We start from the raw sequence: 19102 nt of genomic DNA, 5'->3' as shown, positions 1-19102 counted from the left end.
TTTGCCCTTCAGCTGCATTTACATTAATCTCGAAAGAAAGAATACAATATTTATAGCTATTTCGCTCTAGCCATCTCTCCTTCTGCAGTTCTTCATTCTTTCTTATGAAAGAAATACAACATACATTGCACTAAGATAATAAAGTGTGAAGCTGGATGAACACAGCAGGCCAAGCAGCATCTCAGGAGCACAAAAGCTGACGTTTCGGGCCTAGACCCTTCATCGGAGAGCTCTCTTCAAAATCTCCCCTTCCCCTACTGCATCCCTAAACCAGCCCAGTTCGTCCCCTCCCCCCACTGCACCACACAACCAGCCCAGCTCTTCCCCCCCACCCACTGCATCCCAAAACCAGTCCAACCTGTCTCTGCCTCCCTAACCGGTTCTTCCTCTCACCCATCCCTTCCTCCCACCCCAAGCCGCACCCCCATCTACCTACTAACCTCATCCCACCTCCTTGACCTGTCCGTCTTCCCTGGACTGACCTATCCCCTCCCTACCTCCCCACCTATACTCTCTCCACCTATCTTCTTTACTCTCCATCTTCGGTCCGCCTCCCCCTCTCTCCCTATTTATTCCAGTTCCCTCTCCCCATCCCCCTCTCTGATGAAGGGTCTAGGCCCGAAACGTCAGCTTTTGTGCTCCTGAGATGCTGCTTGGCCTGCTGTGTTCATCCAGCTTCACATTTTATTATCTTGGAATTCTCCAGCATCTGCAGTTCCCATTATCTCTCTCTCACACTTTATTATCTTGGATTCTCCAGCATCTGCAGTTCCCATTATCTCTCTCTCACACTTTATTATCTTGGATTCTCCAGCATCTGCAGTTCCCATTATCTCTGATACATTGCACTAAATCTAGTGTCAAAATCCTGTACTGAGGGGAGAATTATTTCACACCTTCACTCATGCTCCTGGCCTCCACTCAGTGCTGCACCTCACAACATTACAGAGAAGGCCAAGTTCCCTGACTTGGCACTGTGATCTGTCACAACATAGTAGACCCTTTTGGAATATCAGGCAGTGAAATCCTACTGCCACTTGCATTTTTACACTCTTTGGTACTGATCTACTATTGCTCTCAGGTGTCAATTTGCTAGGGCTTGGAATTTTCTTTGGATCACTTTCTAATTATAGGGTGCGTTAATCCTTTCTACGGAAAGGCATCTCTTTTTAATCTGAAAATCACATCTTTTTGTTCGCTTCCTTGCAGAGGAAATGGATTGAGGGATCGATAATTACCTGAATTGTGATAAACTGCAGATTAGAATTTGCGTAGGTATCTCACTGTATCTTTAGTCTGTTCAAATAGATATTGCATACAAGGCAGAGATTTGACAGACTAAAGCAACAAATCAAGTTCATTGATAATAAAATGTGAGGCTGGATGAACACAGCAGGCCAAGCAGCATCTCAGGAGCACAAAAGCTGACGTTCCGGGCCTAGACCCTTCATCAGAGAGGGGGATGGGGGGAGGGAACTGGAATAAATAGGGAGAGAGGGGGAGGGGGACCGAAGATGGAGAGTAAAGAAGATAGGTGGAGAGGGTGTAGGTGGGGAGGTAGGGAGGGGATAGGTCAGTCCAGGGAAGACGGACAGGTCAAGGAGGTGGGATGAGGTTAGTAGGTAGCTGGGGGTGCGGCTTGGGGTGGGAGGAAGGGATGGGTGAGAGGAAGAACCGGTTAGGGAGGCAGAGACAGGTTGGACTGGTTTTGGGATGCAGTGGGTGGGGGGGAAGAGCTGGGCTGGTTGTGTGGTGCAGTGGGGGGAGGGGATGAACTGGGCTGGTTTAGGGATGCAGTAGGGGAAGGGGAGATTTTGAAACTGGTGAAGTCCACATTGATACCATATGGCTGCAGGGTTCCCAGGCGGAATATGAGTTGCTGTTCCTGCAACCTTCGGGTGGCATCATTGTGGCAGTGCAGGAGGCCCATGATGGACATGTCATCAAGAGAATGGGAGGGGGAGTGGAAATGGTTTGCGACTGGGAGGTGCAGTTGTTTGTTGCGAACTGAGCGGAGGTGTTCTGCAAAGCGGTCCCCAAGCCTCCGCTTGGTTTCCCCAATGTAGTGGAAGCCGCACCGGGTACAGTGGATGCAGTATACCACATTGGCAGATGTGCAGGTGAACCTCTGCTTAATGTGGAATGTCATCTTGGGGCCTGGGATGGGGGTGAGGGAGGAGGTGTGGGGACAAGTGTAGCATTTCCTGCGGTTGCAGGGGAAGGTGCCGGGTGTGGTGGGGTTGGAGGGCAGTGTGGAGCGAACAAGGGAGTCACGGAGAGAGTGGTCTCTCCGGAAAGCAGACAGGGGAGGGGATGGAAAAATGTCTTGGGTGGTGGGGTCGGATTGTAAATGGCGGAAGTGTCGGAGGATAATGCGTTGTATCCGGAGGTTGGTAGGGTGGTGTGTGAGAACGAGGGGGATCCTCTTGGGGCGGTTGTGGCGGGGGCGGGGTGTGAGGGATGTGTCGCGGCACATCCCTCACACCCCGCCCCCGCCACAACCGCCCCAAGAGGATCCCCCTCGTTCTCACACACCACCCTACCAACCTCCGGATACAACGCATTATCCTCCGACACTTCCGCCATTTACAATCCGACCCCACCACCCAAGACATTTTTCCATCCCCTCCCCTGTCTGCTTTCCGGAGAGACCACTCTCTCCGTGACTCCCTTGTTCGCTCCACACTGCCCTCCAACCCCACCACACCCGGCACCTTCCCCTGCAACCGCAGGAAATGCTACACTTGTCCCCACACCTCCTCCCTCACCCCCATCCCAGGCCCCAAGATGACATTCCACATTAAGCAGAGGTTCACCTGCACATCTGCCAATGTGGTATACTGCATCCACTGTACCCGGTGCGGCTTCCACTACATTGGGGAAACCAAGCGGAGGCTTGGGGACCGCTTTGCAGAACACCTCCGCTCAGTTCGCAACAAACAACTGCACCTCCCAGTCGCAAACCATTTCCACTCCCCCTCCCATTCTCTTGATGACATGTCCATCATGGGCCTCCTGCACTGCCACAATGATGCCACCCGAAGGTTGCAGGAACAGCAACTCATATTCCGCCTGGGAACCCTGCAGCCATATGGTATCAATGTGGACTTCACCAGTTTCAAAATCTCCCCTTCCCCTACTGCATCCCTAAACCAGCCCAGTTCATCCCCTCCCCCCACTGCACCACACAACCAGCCCAGCTCTTCCCCCCCACCCACTGCATCCCAAAACCAGTCCAACCTGTCTCTGCCTCCCTAACCGGTTCTTCCTCTCACCCATCCCTTCCTCCCACCCCAAGCCGCACCCCCAGCTACCTACTAACCTCATCCCACCTCCTTGACCTGTCCGTCTTCCCTGGACTGACCTATCCCCTCCCTACCTCCCCACCTACACCCTCTCCACCTATCTTCTTTACTCTCCATCTTCGGTCCCCCTCCCCCTCTCTCCCTATTTATTCCAGTTCCCTCCCCCCATCCCCCTCTCTGATGAAGGGTCTAGGCCCGAAACGTCAGCTTTTGTGCTCCTGAGATGCTGCTTGGCCTGCTGTGTTCATCCAGCCTCACATTTTATTATCTTGGAATCTCCAGCATCTGCAGTTCCCATTATCTCAAATCAAGTTCATTATTCACCAAATCAGGCATGTAACAAAATACTGTGATATGTAATGAATAGTTCATCACAGCTCTCATCATTCCTGCTTCAGCATTTACAAGAAGAGTTCTGCACTAACAAGAAAGACTTCAGTAAATGTTAACAGTAAAAACTTCCATGCTCCTTGGTAAAACAGTTTGTGCTTTATCCTATAGCTAGGGAGTTCTACGTTGTAGGACTGTTTTTCTATTCAACCATTCAATGGTGCTATTACACACTTTTAGAACAATTGGGAGTTGAACCTAGGCCTCCTGGCTTAGAGGTAGGGGCATGGCCACTGTGAACACTTAAAAATTTTTAATCAACTTGCTTAGGGATGTCATTACATAACTCTAGAGCAGGTTGTACAGTTGAATTTAATGTACACCGCAGCTGTCCTGAGTAAATCAGAAAGCCAGGGCAACACTGCCTTGCCCATTTCTGAGAGCCTGTATTTGGCTCTGTGCCCATCAGGCATTTAACTTTCTCACCAATGAAACATCACGGTAATAGAAAGGCGTTCTTTAACTAACCCCTAAAGATTTTGCCTGGCCTGTGAGTGAGAAGAATTTCTTTGTCATTAACTGAACTGGAGGCAGGCTCTCCTCCCTACTCCTTCCGTCCCAATGCTATGATTGTCTTACAACCTCCCACCCCTGCACTCATTTCATTTAAGTTATATTGGTAACATAAAGGGAGAAATTTCATCAGAAAGGAGTCAGCTGTGTTGTCGAAGCTTGGGAAAGTTAGTGGGAACAGCATAATTTCCATAATTAATTTGCCCCATGTGGTCTTAAGGCCAAGCAAACTATTGGAAAAAAGTCTTGAAATGGCTAACGATGCAAAGCAAACTTTCCTGAGGCTGACGTGAAAATGCGGCAGATTCAAAGCACAAGATGGAGGGATGGCATTAATGAAGTATCAATAGAAAGGCTGTCACATTTAGCAGAAAAAAAACCACCTGGAGGAAGGAGGTCTCATCTCTTTCATCCCAATGGTCCTCTTGCCGTGTCAAGAGAAGTTTGCTAATCCTGCAAGGTTTATACATTTTTAGAGGTGTGACAAGACAGGTAACTAAATCAAACTGAACCAATCCAGTATCCCCCATTACAACGGTCTCAAATGCTTCTTAGGATGTCACCATTTACTTTGTCCTTGGAACCAGAACACTTGCTTTGTCAAGTATTGGTACCTACAGAGCTTATTGACCTTTCACAACTTAGCACATTGATATCTTACACATACCATTACCACCATTCATTTCACAAATGCTAAATTAAGAATGTCAAGAGCCAAATAATACTTTTGTTATTACAACAGAAGGGAATACAGATTGACAAGGAAGGTCAGGTGACTTAAGGAGAGCTTGGAAAGATTGTTGGTATATTTGAATGCTTGGTAAGGAGAGATAGTGAATGATTACATTCATCTTGAGACCAACAGATGGGAATAGAATATGAGAAGCAAAGTGATTTCAATGGGTATAAAGGTCCGTGCTTTTTCTTCTTTCATGAAACCTTAAAGCTCTTCACCTTGTCAGACACAAAGGTAGTTCTGAATCATCATTCCCAACATATAGTACCTGATAAATGACTGAAACACTTTGAGTCCATTGTCCCACTGGACAGCAACATCTGAGAGGGGCTCGATCAATTGCAAGGCAGCCTCATCAAAATGACAACTCGGGATCACTCTGATCCTGAGAGGTCTACCCAGCTACACGGTCATTAGAAACAAGAATCTTACCCCTACTAACTGTGAGAAAAAAAAGCCACCTAATCACAAGACAACACTGCAGTAAAGAATTACATCCGGTCCCCTTTAGATTCCTTTATTTTATGCATGATAACTATGAAGCAATCTATCATTTTTCTGTCCCTGGTTTTGGGAAGCCTGAGGAAAGCAATACTTCCGGTTGTTTGTTAGCTCACCAAGCCTGTTGTTCCATGGTGTTTGGATGTTTTGTTACCATTCTAGGCAACATCATCAGTGCCGCCTCTAATCAAAGCATTGGTGTTCTGCTCTGTTCTAAAATTATGTGACGCTCTAGTGAGGTGGGTCTTGTCACTTCCAGTCTTTTTTTAGCAGCAGTCTGCAAAATAGGTCTATTTCTATATGTTTGTTAATGGAGTCCTGTGTTGAGAACCAGGCCTCCAATAATTCCCTTGCATGTCTGTTGTTCACTTGCCCAAGTATAGTCTCTTGATCCAGTTGAAATGATAGTCTTCATTGTCTGCATGTATCGAGACAAGTGAACATTGGTCATGTCTTTTTACTGCCAGCTGGCGTTCATGTATCCTGGTTGTCAGTTTCCACTTCACTTTTCCAATGTAATGTTTATTGCACTCGCTGCATGGGATTCTGTATATCACATTAGTCCTGTTTACCGTCAGCATGGGGTCTTTAGTCTTTAATAACATTTAGCACAGTGTTGATGTAGGTTTGCATGCAATCATGATCCTATGCTGTCTAAAGAGTCTGGTTGTCATTTCAGATATATTTTTGAATATATAGAACAAAAAACAATGTCAGAAATGACAACCAGACTCCTTAGACCGCATAGGATCATCACTGCACACAAACCTACATCACTACAGCCTCAAAAGCTGTCAAAGACTAACATTTAGCACAGTGTTGATGTAGGTTTGCATGCAATCATGATCCTATGCTGTCTAAGGAGTCTGGTTGTCATTTCAGATATATTTTTGAATATATAGAACAAAAAACAATGTCAGAAATGACAGCCAGACTCCTTAGACCGCATAGGATCATCACTGCACACAAACCTACATCACTACAGCCTCAAAAGCTGTCAAAGACTAAAGACCCCATACCGACAGTAAACAGGACTAACGTGGTACACAGAATCCGATGCAGCAAGTGAGTCAAACAGGGAGGAAACTGATGACCAGGATACACTAATGCCTGCTGGCAGTAGAATGACAATATTCACTTGATACGCACAGATAATGAAGGCTATCATTTCAACTGGGTCAAAATGACCACACTGGGACAAGAGAACACCAGACATGCAAGGGAATTTCTGGAGGAATGGTTCTCAACACAGGACTCCATGAGCAAACTCATAGAAACAGGCCCTGTATACAGACCATTGCCAAATAAACTGAGCCGGAAGTGACATGACCCGTCACACCGGAGGATTGCATAATTTTGGAACAGAGCAAAACAAAGCTTTGATTAGAAATCACACTGATGATATTGTCTAGAATGGTAAGGGAACATCTGCACACCATGAAACAACTGGCTCAGTGAGCAAACGAACAACTGTATCCACAACCTGAGCTACAAATTTTCACTAAGAACTTAAAAAGCATTACTTGCATTCCAAGAAGTGAATAAAAGACTGCAGCACTTCAGACTTCAGGTTCTCCAATATCACAAAGAGGCGTTGAAACACAGAGAAAAGCTCTGTTTTACTGTACTACAACAGAAAAGCTGCTTGATAACCAGGTGATAACAAAGTGTGGAGCTGGATGAACACAGCAGGCCAAGCGGCACCTTAGGAGCACAAAAGCTGACGTTTCAGGCCCAGACTCAGGCACCAGCACTGAGAAGGGTACATTAAAGATCCTCCTTGCGAACAGTTATTTCGTTTATTTGTTTATCAGTCTTTGGAGTGTACAGACACCCACAATGCTAAGATGCTTCCGAATTTTGAACCAGTGACAATGTACAAATGGTGAAATTGTTTCAAGTCAGGCTGATGAGAGGATTGGAAGGGAACTTGTAGGTGGTGGTGTTCCCATGCATTTGCTGCCCTTATCCTGGTGGTTTTCTGTGCAGCTAAAAATGGCATCTACATACAGCTGTGAAAGATTTCCCAAATATTCCCCGTCCATAAAAATTATGGCTGGCTTATTGCCAGCCTACCAGGCCAATCTTGATCATCAGCAAACTTGATGTAATGTGTCCTCAACAGTGCTATACTTACTCAGCAATAACCTGTTCACTGACACTCGGTTTGCTTAATGCCAGGTTTAGACCTCAGGTTTAGGTCTCCTTTCTGCATGCGTTCAAACATGGACAAAAGGAATTGAACTGCAGCAGTGAGGTAAGAGTGAGCCACCCTCAATATCAAGGCAACATTCAACCATGCGTCGCATCATGGAGCCCGAGCACAATTGCAGTCAATGGGAATCAGTAGGAAAACTCACTAGTCTTTGAAATAACACCGAGTACAGATGAACATAGTTGTGATTGACCTTCAACAATCATTCCAATCCCAGGGCATCACAACAGAGGATCCTCAGAGCAGTGTCCTGGATCAATTATTTTCATGCACGACCTCCCCTTCATCATAAGGTCAAAAGTGAAAATGTTCACTGACGATTGCACAGCGTTCAGGATCATTCACAACTCCTGAGACACTGAAGCTCTGAATGCCCAAATACAGCAAACGATGGGAAAGACTTACACAGTTAACGGTAGGGCCCTGAGAAGTTGTCTAATAGAGAAATCTTGGGGTTCAGGTACAAATTTCTTTGAAAGTCGCATCACAGAGTGATAAAGGTGGCATCTAGCATGCTTGTTTTCATTGCTCAGACAACTGGGTATAGGGGTTGGAATGTCATGTTGCGGTTGTACAGGACATTGGTGAAGACACTTTTGGAGTTCTAAACTGGAGGGCATATTTTTAAGGTAAGAGGGGAAAGATTTAAATGAACCTGAGGAGCAGTTTGTCCATACAGAGGGTGGTTTTGTATGTGGAATGAACTGCCAGAGGAAGCGATAGGTACGGGCATAGTTATAGCATTGAAAAGACAATTAGAAGGTATATAAGTCATAAAGATTTAGAGGAATACAAGCCAAACACAGGCAATTAGGACTAGTTTCATTTGGGGAACTTGGTCAGCATGGACAAGTTGAACCGAAGGGTCTTTTCCATGCTGTGTAACTCTATGACTGTATGGCCTACCTGTTAATAATTCGACGTGGCAAATAACAGTTGCACCCCACAAATACGAGGCAATGGTGATCTTTAACAGGAGAACCTAATCATCTTGCCTTGAGATTCAATGGAATTTCCATCACTGAAACCTCTATTATCAACGTACTAGGAGTTATCATTGACCAGAAACATAACTGGACCAGTCACATAAATACTGGGCAGGATTTCCAAATGACAGCGATTCCCACCCAAAGCAATGGCTACTGCTAGAACCACAGGCTGTTTCCAGACTCCAAGTCCTAGGTCCCACAGAACTAGGTAGATGCAAGGTATCATAGTGGAATGAAGGCACAAGAGCGAGGGGACAAAATGGTGGGAGTTACAATTATCCCTCCCTATAAAATTGCAGACAGGTCAGGAGCTGGGGGCGGGAAGCAGAATAAACTAAGACTTTCTACAGGTTCCCCCACCTGTAAACAGAACAATGAGTGACCATAAACAGGAGCACGTCAGGGTTTGGGAATTCTGCCACAATTTAATTACTTCCTGACTCCCTAAAGACTTTCCTTCATCTACAAAGCCCAAGTGAGGAGTGAGATGGAATGCTCTCCACTTACTTGGATCAGTGCAGCTCTCATGCCACTCAACAAAATTTGCAATCATACAGGACAAAGGAACCCCACCGATTGGTATCCGGTCTACCATCTCAAGTATTCATTCCCTTCATCATCATTGAATCATGGCGACAGATTGCATAATCTATGAGCAGCTGTTTTGATTGCACCTTCCAAGCCTGTGTTTTTTACCATATAGAAAGATAGGGCAGAAAATGCTGAGAATACCACCAGAAGCAAGTTCGCCGCCAACCCATGCAATATCCAGACTTGAAACTATATCATTGTTCCTTCATTAATCAGAATCCTGGAACTCCCACCCTAACAGCACTGTGGATGTAGTGACACCAGATGGAGTGCAGCAGTTCAAGAACTTGCCTCGCCAACACCTTCTCAAGTGCATTATGGATAGGTAACAAATATTGACCTTACCAGCTATGCCCACATTGCATGAACGAATAAAACAACAAGTTGTATGTTGCCGCAGTTATTCAAACATATTTTGTGCTTGAGGTAAGTGCTCTTTGGTGTTTGTTTCTTTTGTATAATTCGGTAATCAAGTTATAACCTAATATTGAAGCTTAGCATTAAGGCGTGGTGGACATCTATATAAACCAAGGATTTTAAGATCTGGGAGTGGTTCTAATGGGAGACAAATCTTTAATCAACCAGCACTTCAAAACAATTGCACTGTATTGATCCACAATATTGTGCCAAATGTGATTCGTCTCTCGGCTGTTAGTCAGCAGCTGTATTGAACCTGCTGCCTGTTCATCATGTACTAAGCATTTTCCTGCTGTTGCCGAGAGCTACTCCTGCCAGGAGATCTGGTGGCATGGTATGTTACGCTGGTCCATCAGGCACCATCTCACCACTCCCATTGTAGCTCATCTGCAACTGCTCTGTGACATCTACCAACCACAGATACACCTTTCTGCTCTCCTCCACTTGCCCAGCTTGGAGAGAACAATGTAACTTTTCAGTTCTGATCAAATGGCCGAAAGGCTGAAATTTTTTTTTCCACATGTCATTATTTGGAATTTTCTGTGCTGCTGCAATTTTTCAGCACGTCTTCATTCATCTTATTGTCCATATATGGAATTTTAAGCACACAACTTGACATCTAATTTCTAAAGGTCCCGCTTTCAACATCAGGAAATGTTATGTCAGACTCTTGGTTTCTGAGAGCATTAAAGTGACTTTATTTCCAAGCAACTTGAAACAGTCAATCTGCCTGCTTCTAAGTATCGCATCAAGGCATTATTGACACAAGGCAATTATGAAGCATTAACAGAACACGGATCTTTTGGATGGAATGGTCAATTTCTATGCAGGGATAAGATTCAATGTAATTCTGTGAAATATTGTGAGATTGAACTAAACCCCAGGTTTCAAGGCATACAATTTATCCAGGCATAACTTTCATAGAACATAATTGGCATATTCAATTCACATTGTACATATTAACTCTTCTCTGCACTACTGATGTTACCAGCATGTTGTACATTCTCATGCAAAGCGTTTTGCCTGTCATCATAAATCAGCTGAAGATTCAGGGGCTGAGAACTGTTGTCTGTCATGTCAATGAGGAGCATTTGTGTTTGGAGCTTCCAATATGTGCAATCTCACTGGAGTAGCATTTTATTCACCAAATACATTCACCTTGACAAATGGGGGATCGTGGAAAACTGTACTTTTCAAACAATGCCACCTGCTGTCAGGTGAGAAGGAGAAAGTGCCAGGAGTCAGGATGAGTAACATCACTTCATGCTGTTTTTGACACGAACACGCATTTACCACTGGGAGAGTAGATGCTCCTTTCTGCTTTCCTAAAATAGAATTCATGTTGATGTGCATTGCCAGTGAAATTATGCCTGACAGAAATTCCTAGATCCACAAAGACCTAATCACTGACTTATTTCCTCTGCAAGTTGGAATTCCCAGGGCAATGTTCTGAACTTTTGATACATAACAGGGGAGTGTGGGGTGGGGGAGGGGTGGGGGGTTGGTGTTGGACCCGCCTGCATTTAAGCTTAACAGCCAAGCATTCTTGGCACAAGGCAAACAAAACCATATTCATGGCTGAGAATAAAATTGTGAAATTAATGTAAAGAATTTCTGACTAGAAATGTAATGGAAGAAAACAATTTAGAGACTCATCCTGCAGCTGTAAAACACAGCGCTTCCACCTTGACCAATGGAGGTGCTGTCAAAGTGTACCTTTCAAATGATTCTCAGGGAAAAAGGAGAAACAGCATGAATATCAAAATCAAACGCTAAATGTGATATTAACACATGCCTGCCACTGGCAGAATGAGTGCTCCTTTCTGCTAAGACACCAAATGGTTCCCAAATCCTCTTCCAACAGTAAAGTGGGATCTTTAAAGTTTATGTAAGCCAGCAGAACAAGCTGCTCATAGTCAGTTTAACACATTACAGGGACAGTAATTCTAACAAGGTGGCACTTGTGAGTCCTGAAATAAAATGCCAAACTGATTTATGGGATTGTATCCCTGAAGTTGGGTCGAATCTTCTGCTCTCTTTGGCAATGAGTTTTAAAGTGGAAAAAACATTTAATTAATGGGCACAGTGATGTACCCGAAAGCCGTTGCCCAACACTTCAACAGGATTTACTCTGTCGTGGACGCACTTCTAATTCTCTGCCAGTTCAAAGGGATTTCCAGTTTACAAATGGCCCTTGGAACATTTAGTATGGGACCAGTTTTTTTTAAAATTGCATTCATCACCCAGCTGGTCCTCAACTCTTTGCAGATCAGCAGGAGTGAGTTGGCTGAAAGCACAGCTAACAGTCTGTTCCCTTTGCTCAGATTCAATACAGACAATGGCAGTCAATGCAAGTGACTCTTCTACATCTACCAAAAAAGCATACAGCACAAAAGCAAGCTGTCAAATTCCTTGCAAAATAAGTAATGGTGGGAATAAATTAGTATTTACCACAATTGCAAAGGCAGTGATAAATAATAAGAGTATAACAGTGTTTAATTAAACACAGCAATTTTGAATTTCCATGGCAGTTTTCCTGCTCTCCAGAATAACTGTGGCAGAAACCCAAATAATGCTCTACACTTTTTCTCTTGAAAGTCTGCTCATGCCACAGTGGGAGATCAGCAGACATCCCAATGGAAATTCTATACCACCTTATCAAGAAATAAAAGAGATTCTTTTGATTATAGTTAATTAAGACATTGCCTTTCATCATGACAACAATAACTATGACCTTTATTGTTTCTGTAATGGAGAAACAATAATTGGAGCACAAAATGATAGTTTAATAAAATTCATCCAGTAGCCTACTAAAGGCCCAGTTTCAAAGCAAACATCAATTCAAACCTGGAAGATTTCCGTTTTGATTCCCATTCTGTATACATTATGGTTTAAACAAGGTTGATACTTTAGATGCTGCATAAAAACCAAAAGAACCGCAGATGCTGTAAATCAGGAACAAAAACAGATGCTACTGTAAAAACTCAGCAGGACTGGCAGCATCTGTGAAGAAAAAGCCAGAGTTAACATTTCAGGTCCGGCGACCCTTCCTCAGAACTGCAGAAATTTAGATGCTACAGTTGGTTGCAGGAGGGCTTCAGGAGGAGAAACTCTTTATTTTTGTTCTGATTGCCATTACGTGACCTCTCTATAAAACAGGCAAGTGCAAATACCAGCTTGAAACACAATTTCTAACGTGACTAAAGGCTGATTGGATTCCGAGTTAACAAAAGAAGCCCAGCACCCCCACTGTCCCAGCAGAAAAGGCAGTAAAGAAGTCTGGTTTTCAATTCTTAGTTTCTTACCAGTTTCGAGTGCTTCCTTGAGTTCCAAACCACTTGGTGAGCCAGGAGGAGGCCTATAGAGGGCATCACTTTCTGCACCTTTCAGAGACAAAGAACAAACTTCAATTCAGTTGGGAATATATATCATTACATTATACAAACTTAGAATGCAACAACAGAACTACCTACCACAAAAACCTATGATAGTGAGTTATATCCTGGTATCTGTACCAAAGGGGAGTACTAGAATCCTCAGCCACTGACTTTAGACTGCATTCCCAGATCAGATGAATGCTAGGTTGCTGATCTACATTCCCAGCAGTGTATCCAGGGCACCTGACAATGAAGAAGCCAAAAAGCCTACCTGAAAGCTGCTATGCAGCGAGGTTAGCAGTCTCATGACACCACAAAAACAATGAAAATACTTTCCAGTATACTTTTATGACAGTCCCACTGAACTCCAGGAAATCAGGATCTGTTCATGCAGTGTGTTCCTACCCTGGCATCACTCTCTTTATTGCTGAATGATCACAGTTGAGGAAGGTCAAAACAAGCTATTGATTTTCAATGTCAATAGAAACCATCAATAACTTTTGGGCTTTATGCCCAAGTACAGCTCATCCTGAGTAAAGGCACCAAAATTGCAATCAATGCTGTGGTACACAGTATTTGCTCTCTCACGGCAATTAATGTTCCTAAAAGCTGGAGGGAGTCAAGGGTTATTGAGGATAGGCAGAAAAATGGAGTAAAAGACCAATCACATCAGCAAGAGCCGAACAGGCTCAAGGCCTCCTCTGGATCCTTTTTCTAAAACCCGTAGGTGCAGACACATTGCATTAATATCACTTGCACCTCCAAAATTTGTCACAAATCTTTCATTCATACTTTTGATTCTGCTTGTGAAATAAAGTCACTCGGCAAACAATTAACTGTGCAGAAAACATTGATAAAGCTACAGACAAAAGCAGTAGAATGAATCAATTTTAAGAGTTCTCAGTAACACAATGATTATGCCACTTAATTTGAAATCTGCAGTCACATTTATTGCCTTGGAGACAGTTGTATTTCATAATGAATCAAAGGAACGACCTCTGGGGGCATGTTACAAACTGAAAATTAGATATACAACAAATTTAAAGAGCACCCTCTGCTGTATAGAGTTAAAAAAGAACTATTCATCTGAATTATTGTCTAATACTACATGATATACAGGAAGCTATTGTAGTGACTGGGTGCTGCTGTGATTTTGAATATTGCCATTTCCCTTCAGGAGTTTTGAAACTTGTCCTGATTTTAAAAAAAAGTAGCATGTAAATGATCTTGGACTTGGGCCACATGTGGAAATCAAGCCACCTCCTTAAAGGCAATGGGTGTCAATCAGTCTGCTCCGCAGCATCAGCTAAGTGATGCACAGGGTCATCAACAGTGCTCCAAGCAGCATTTGCACAGGAATAACATGCTTACTGATGCTCAGTTTGGGTTCTGCCAGGTTCACTCAGTTCCAAACAGCCTTGGTCTAAGCAAGGACAAAATAACTGAACTGCATAAGTGAGGTGGGAGTGCCTAACCTTGATATCAAGGCAGTATTTGACTAGAGTTAACAGAAATCAGGGGAAAAATAGGTATTGGCTGGAGTCATATCTGGCACAAAGAAAGATATGTTATGGTTGCCGGAAGTCAAACATCTCAGACGCAGTAAGTCAGTGCTGCAATTCTTCAGTTTAGTTTCTTAGGCTCAACTATATTTAGCTGCTTCACCGATGAACTTTCTTCTAACTTAAGGTCTGAACTGGGGATGTTTGCTGATGATTTCACAATGCTCAGCACTGTTCAACAACATTTCCAATACTGGGGCAGTCCGTGTCCCAAAGCAGCAAGACTGGAAAATATCCAGGCTTGGGATGATAAAGTGGCAAGTAATATTCCAGCCAAACAAATACCAGGCAATGACCATTGCAACATAAGTGAATCTAATCACTTCCCTTCGAGGTACTATGGTATCGCCATCGCTATAGCCACCATTATCAACATACTGGGAGTAAGCATCAACTAGAAACTGAACTTCAATAGTATTATGAACACTGTGGCTGTTAGATCAAGCAAGAAGTTAGGAATTCTGTAATCAGTGACGCACCTCCAGTCTCGCCAATGCTTGATTCACATCTACAAGACAACCCAGAGGTGTAATGGAATATTCTCCACTTGCTTAGATGGGCACAGCTCCAACAACACTGAACAAACGTGAAACCATTCCAGGACAAATTAGTTCACAATCTAGGGTGCCAGATAGATTAGCACCTTATCCAACAACTTTAATACTCCCTTCCACGCCAACATACAATGGCAGCAGTGTGTATCATCTACAAAATACACTACAGTGACTCACTAAGAGTCATCTGACAGCAACTTCCAAGCCCTAAACCACAACAGAACATGGGTTGCAGATGCATGGGAACACCATGAACTTAAGTGCCTCTTCAAGTCCTGAATCGGATCTGTATTGCCAATCTTTTACTGTAACTGAGTCAATTTCCTGGATCTCCCTTTAGATCTGTGCTACGACTGTCCCTACACTCCAAATTTTGAGGTTCAAGAAGGCAGCTCACCAATGATCTAATTTTATATTTACTTCACAGGGGACAATGAAGCTAATAAGAGTGGAAACAACATGCCAGTGTTCCTGTAGTATTCTTGTATCAGGCTGTAAGGGTGTAAAAGGATTAATATTGAAGCGAGCATTAAGCTCAATATGATGTCACGTGGACTTCAGCAGGTGAACAGCCTTGGATTTTGTAAGATTAAGACTTAACATCAAGTTCTTTCCCTAAGTCTCAGCGACAATGTCTATCATATCAATGTAACCCATACTTGGTTGCTATCATGCAACTGCACCTTGTTTAAGACAGAGGGTTCTTCTCACAAAACTTTTAGATGCCACTTTTCTCTACCTGTCTACTTGACCAGGAAAATGGCAGCAAATCTACCAGGTGGACCTTACTGTGGTTGCCCTATGGTGAGGATTCCTTTTACAATATTGCGGCAAGCAGTGGAGACTTCATTTAGTTCTCGTGTATGAAATGCTGACAACTGGAGATGTCTGAAGTTTCTTTAGGCATAGCTTTAAAAAGCAGCCGGAAGAGGTGAACATTCAATGACCCTGCAGCAGAGGACCTCAAGCCAGTATTCCACAAGGCAGAGTCTATGGTCAATAGTAAAATGTATTTCAGACCTGGTAGGAGACATGCAGCGTTGAGTGTGAGCTAGAAAGTCCATGCAGTTTTCGCATTGGCATACAAAGGCATTTACAGTGTAACATAAGATTTGAATACACAGATTGCCCAAAGATCATGAAGCGGGGATTCTTTACATGCTGGCACCATATCATCACAAGCAAGAAGGGAGGTTTAACAAGGAAGACACAGTATTCACATGAAATTAAGCCTGTGGTTTACATCTAGTTGAAGAAATCCTTTATCTGCCTGATCCTCCTACCATAAGGCCTCCTTTCCCCCAAAGGTTACCCAGGGACGGTCTGTTTGATTACTCCAGTTGCCTTCCCTTACTATTGCCATTTATTCTAGCTTTCTTCTACCACATTAGATAAAGCATGTAGGTCCCTACCGGAAGGCAGCAGACTGGTAGCAAGAGCATCAAATGGGTCTTATAGCATGATCTGCTGTGGTAAGCTCAGTCATGACCCAGCAAGCCCCTGCTACATAGTCTCTAATTGCTAACATTCCCTCAGTTCTCCCATTTCTTTTGCATCAAGTGTTGCAATCTTCCATAACAGTGCATTTGATATCTCTTTTCTTCCACTTAACCATGGATGTCCCACCCAGTATGGTTTTGAGGGCCCTACGATCCACTTTACATATTTCTGCTCTCACCTCTTCCCCTCCTTCCTTAAACCACACTAGGGTTCCCCTCCTCCTCACCTTCACCTTACTAGCTTCTGTATTCAACAAATTGTCTTCTGCCATTTTACGCTGACTCCACCGTGACGCCACTATCAAACACATCTTGCCTTGCCCTCCCTTTTCAGTATTCCCAAGGGGCTATTCCCTGCATGACACCCTGGTCCACTCCTCAGTCACCCCAATTCCCTCTCCCTTCCCTACATCATCCTTCTGTGCAAGTGTAGATGCAACAGCTCCCCTTTCACTTCCCCCTTCTCATCATCCTAGGCACCAAATACTCCTTCCAAGTGAAAATAATTTGCTTGTTTTTCTTTCCGTTTAGTATACTGCGGTTTCAGTTTACAGTATGGTGGTCCCTTCTATACATTTCCCCTACTTTGCATTTGTTTGATGTATTACTGTCAGATGTACTAAGATCCAGTGAAAAGTGTTGCTTTGTGTGTTGTACAGGCAGATTGTACCATACAAAGTGCACCATGGGAGCAGAACAGAATGGAGAATACATTGTTACAGCTACAGAGAACGTGCAGACAGACAGATCAAAATTAACATTCAAGAGGTCCATTCAAAGTCTACTAGCAGTGGGGAAGAAGCTGTTCTTGAATCTGTTCATAATTGTATTCAAAATGGTATATCTCCTGCCTGATGGAAGAAGGTAGAACAGAGTACAACAAGGGTGGGAGTGGTCTTTGATTATGTTGGTTGCTTTTCTGAGAGAAATATTGATGGAGTCAATGGATAGAAGGCTGGTTTGCTTGATGGATTGGGCTGTGTTCACAACTCTCTATAGTTTCTTGCGGTCATGGGAAGAGCGTTTGCCATACCACACTGTGTTGCAACCAGATAGGATGCTTTCTAGGATGCATCTATAAAAATTAAGAGAAGTCTGTGTGGACATGCTGAATTTCCTTAGCCTCCTGAGCAAGTATCATCTTTCAATCTTATCATCCTTAAATGGTAATTAAGTTTCTCTGAGTCCTGATGAAGGGTGTGAACCCAAAACGTCGATCTTCCTGCTCCTCTGATGCTGCCTGACCTGCTGTGTTCCTCCAGCTCCACACTGTATCAACTCTGTTTCTCTTCCCAGATGCTGCCTGACCTGCTGAATACTTCCAGAGTTTTGGTTTTGTTTTTATTATAGTTTACCACATCTCTTAGTAACATCTCTCTTTATGTGGCTGCTCTTTTCAAAACTAGATCAATCTGGAGTACATATTTCCATAAGCTCTTAAAATAGAAGATTCCACATTTAAAAGACTTTCAATGGTTCAAGAAAGGCGTCTTTTACTCTGAAATAATGTTATTTAAACCTCTTGGGTAAAACAAGTTCAGGTTACTGGCCCTTTCTGTCACACAGAATGATCATGGAGGGGTTCATTCTCATTGTCTCACACACTGACTTTCACTAATCCATAATGGGGAGCCAGCAAACGAAGAAGCTGATTTAACATCCTGCCATGGGAACTCTAGACTTGGCTGCCACTGAATTAATGAATTAATTTTAGCGAAATTACTGTTATGCAACTGAGTACAACAGTGAGATCTCAAAGGCTACATCAGGACGCATTTTCACAAGATGAATAATGTAATTTATGTAGCATCAGGAGAAGCTTTGACTTTCCTGTGAATAACGTGAGAAAATCTTCCAATTCTAGCTGAACAGGTACGTTTACATAGCTCTCCTTCAGTACTAAATCCTTACTTTACATGCTCAGGTCTTGGACTACAACTTGACTCTGAGGCAACAACTGGCCAGCCCAGACTTTGATGATGGCCTGTGTGTGCCTCTGGGTGTGCACGTTGGTGTATGCCTGCATGTGTGTTCAAGGAAGGTCAACTGGGAGAATTGTAAATACAGTACCTTTCTTCTCCAAGGCTTCAATCAGCTTCATCACAATCTGTGGTGCTTGATCCGGCAAAGTTAACAGTTCAGTTAGCTCCTGCCCCGAGGGAACTGTCAATGTAGAACACAGAATGATTATTTATTATGTCAGCATGCAGCCTCCTCTTAGCATCAACTGAACTGGATTTTTAATCATGGACCTTATGTAACAAGCTGCAAAACATTCTCTATTTTGACACTTATTTTTACTATTTTCGACAAGTAGTCCAGTTGGCTATTCCATCAGATAGATGGCTTTGCATGGTGCATTTCAACCACTGTAATTACTATTTACTGCGTGCAAGACAATTTAAGAGCTGTCCTATCTCATTATGTGGCTGCTCTTTTCAAAACTAGATCAA

At 43.5% G+C, this 19102-nt stretch overlaps 1 protein-coding gene across 1 annotated transcript in view; it reads right to left on the bottom strand.

Moving 5' to 3' along the window:
• pik3r3b (phosphoinositide-3-kinase, regulatory subunit 3b (gamma)) overlaps window positions 1-19102 on the bottom strand; it is a 536210-nt gene that overhangs the window by 355505 nt on the left and 161603 nt on the right. Inside the window, exons 3-4 of the mRNA XM_048538883.2 lie at window positions 18720-18812; window positions 12963-13040 (exon numbers count right to left, since the gene is read on the bottom strand). Of these exons, the coding sequence (XP_048394840.1) occupies window positions 12963-13040; window positions 18720-18812 (171 nt within the window). The remainder of the gene's footprint in view (window positions 1-12962; window positions 13041-18719; window positions 18813-19102) is intronic.

This window comes from Stegostoma tigrinum, chromosome 8 (assembly GCF_030684315.1).
Source record: "Stegostoma tigrinum isolate sSteTig4 chromosome 8, sSteTig4.hap1, whole genome shotgun sequence".
NCBI classification, from domain to species: Eukaryota; Metazoa; Chordata; class Chondrichthyes; order Orectolobiformes; family Stegostomatidae; genus Stegostoma; species Stegostoma tigrinum.
Note: the sequence above shows the minus strand (reverse complement) of the source record. Positions and strands in the feature narration are given on the sequence as shown.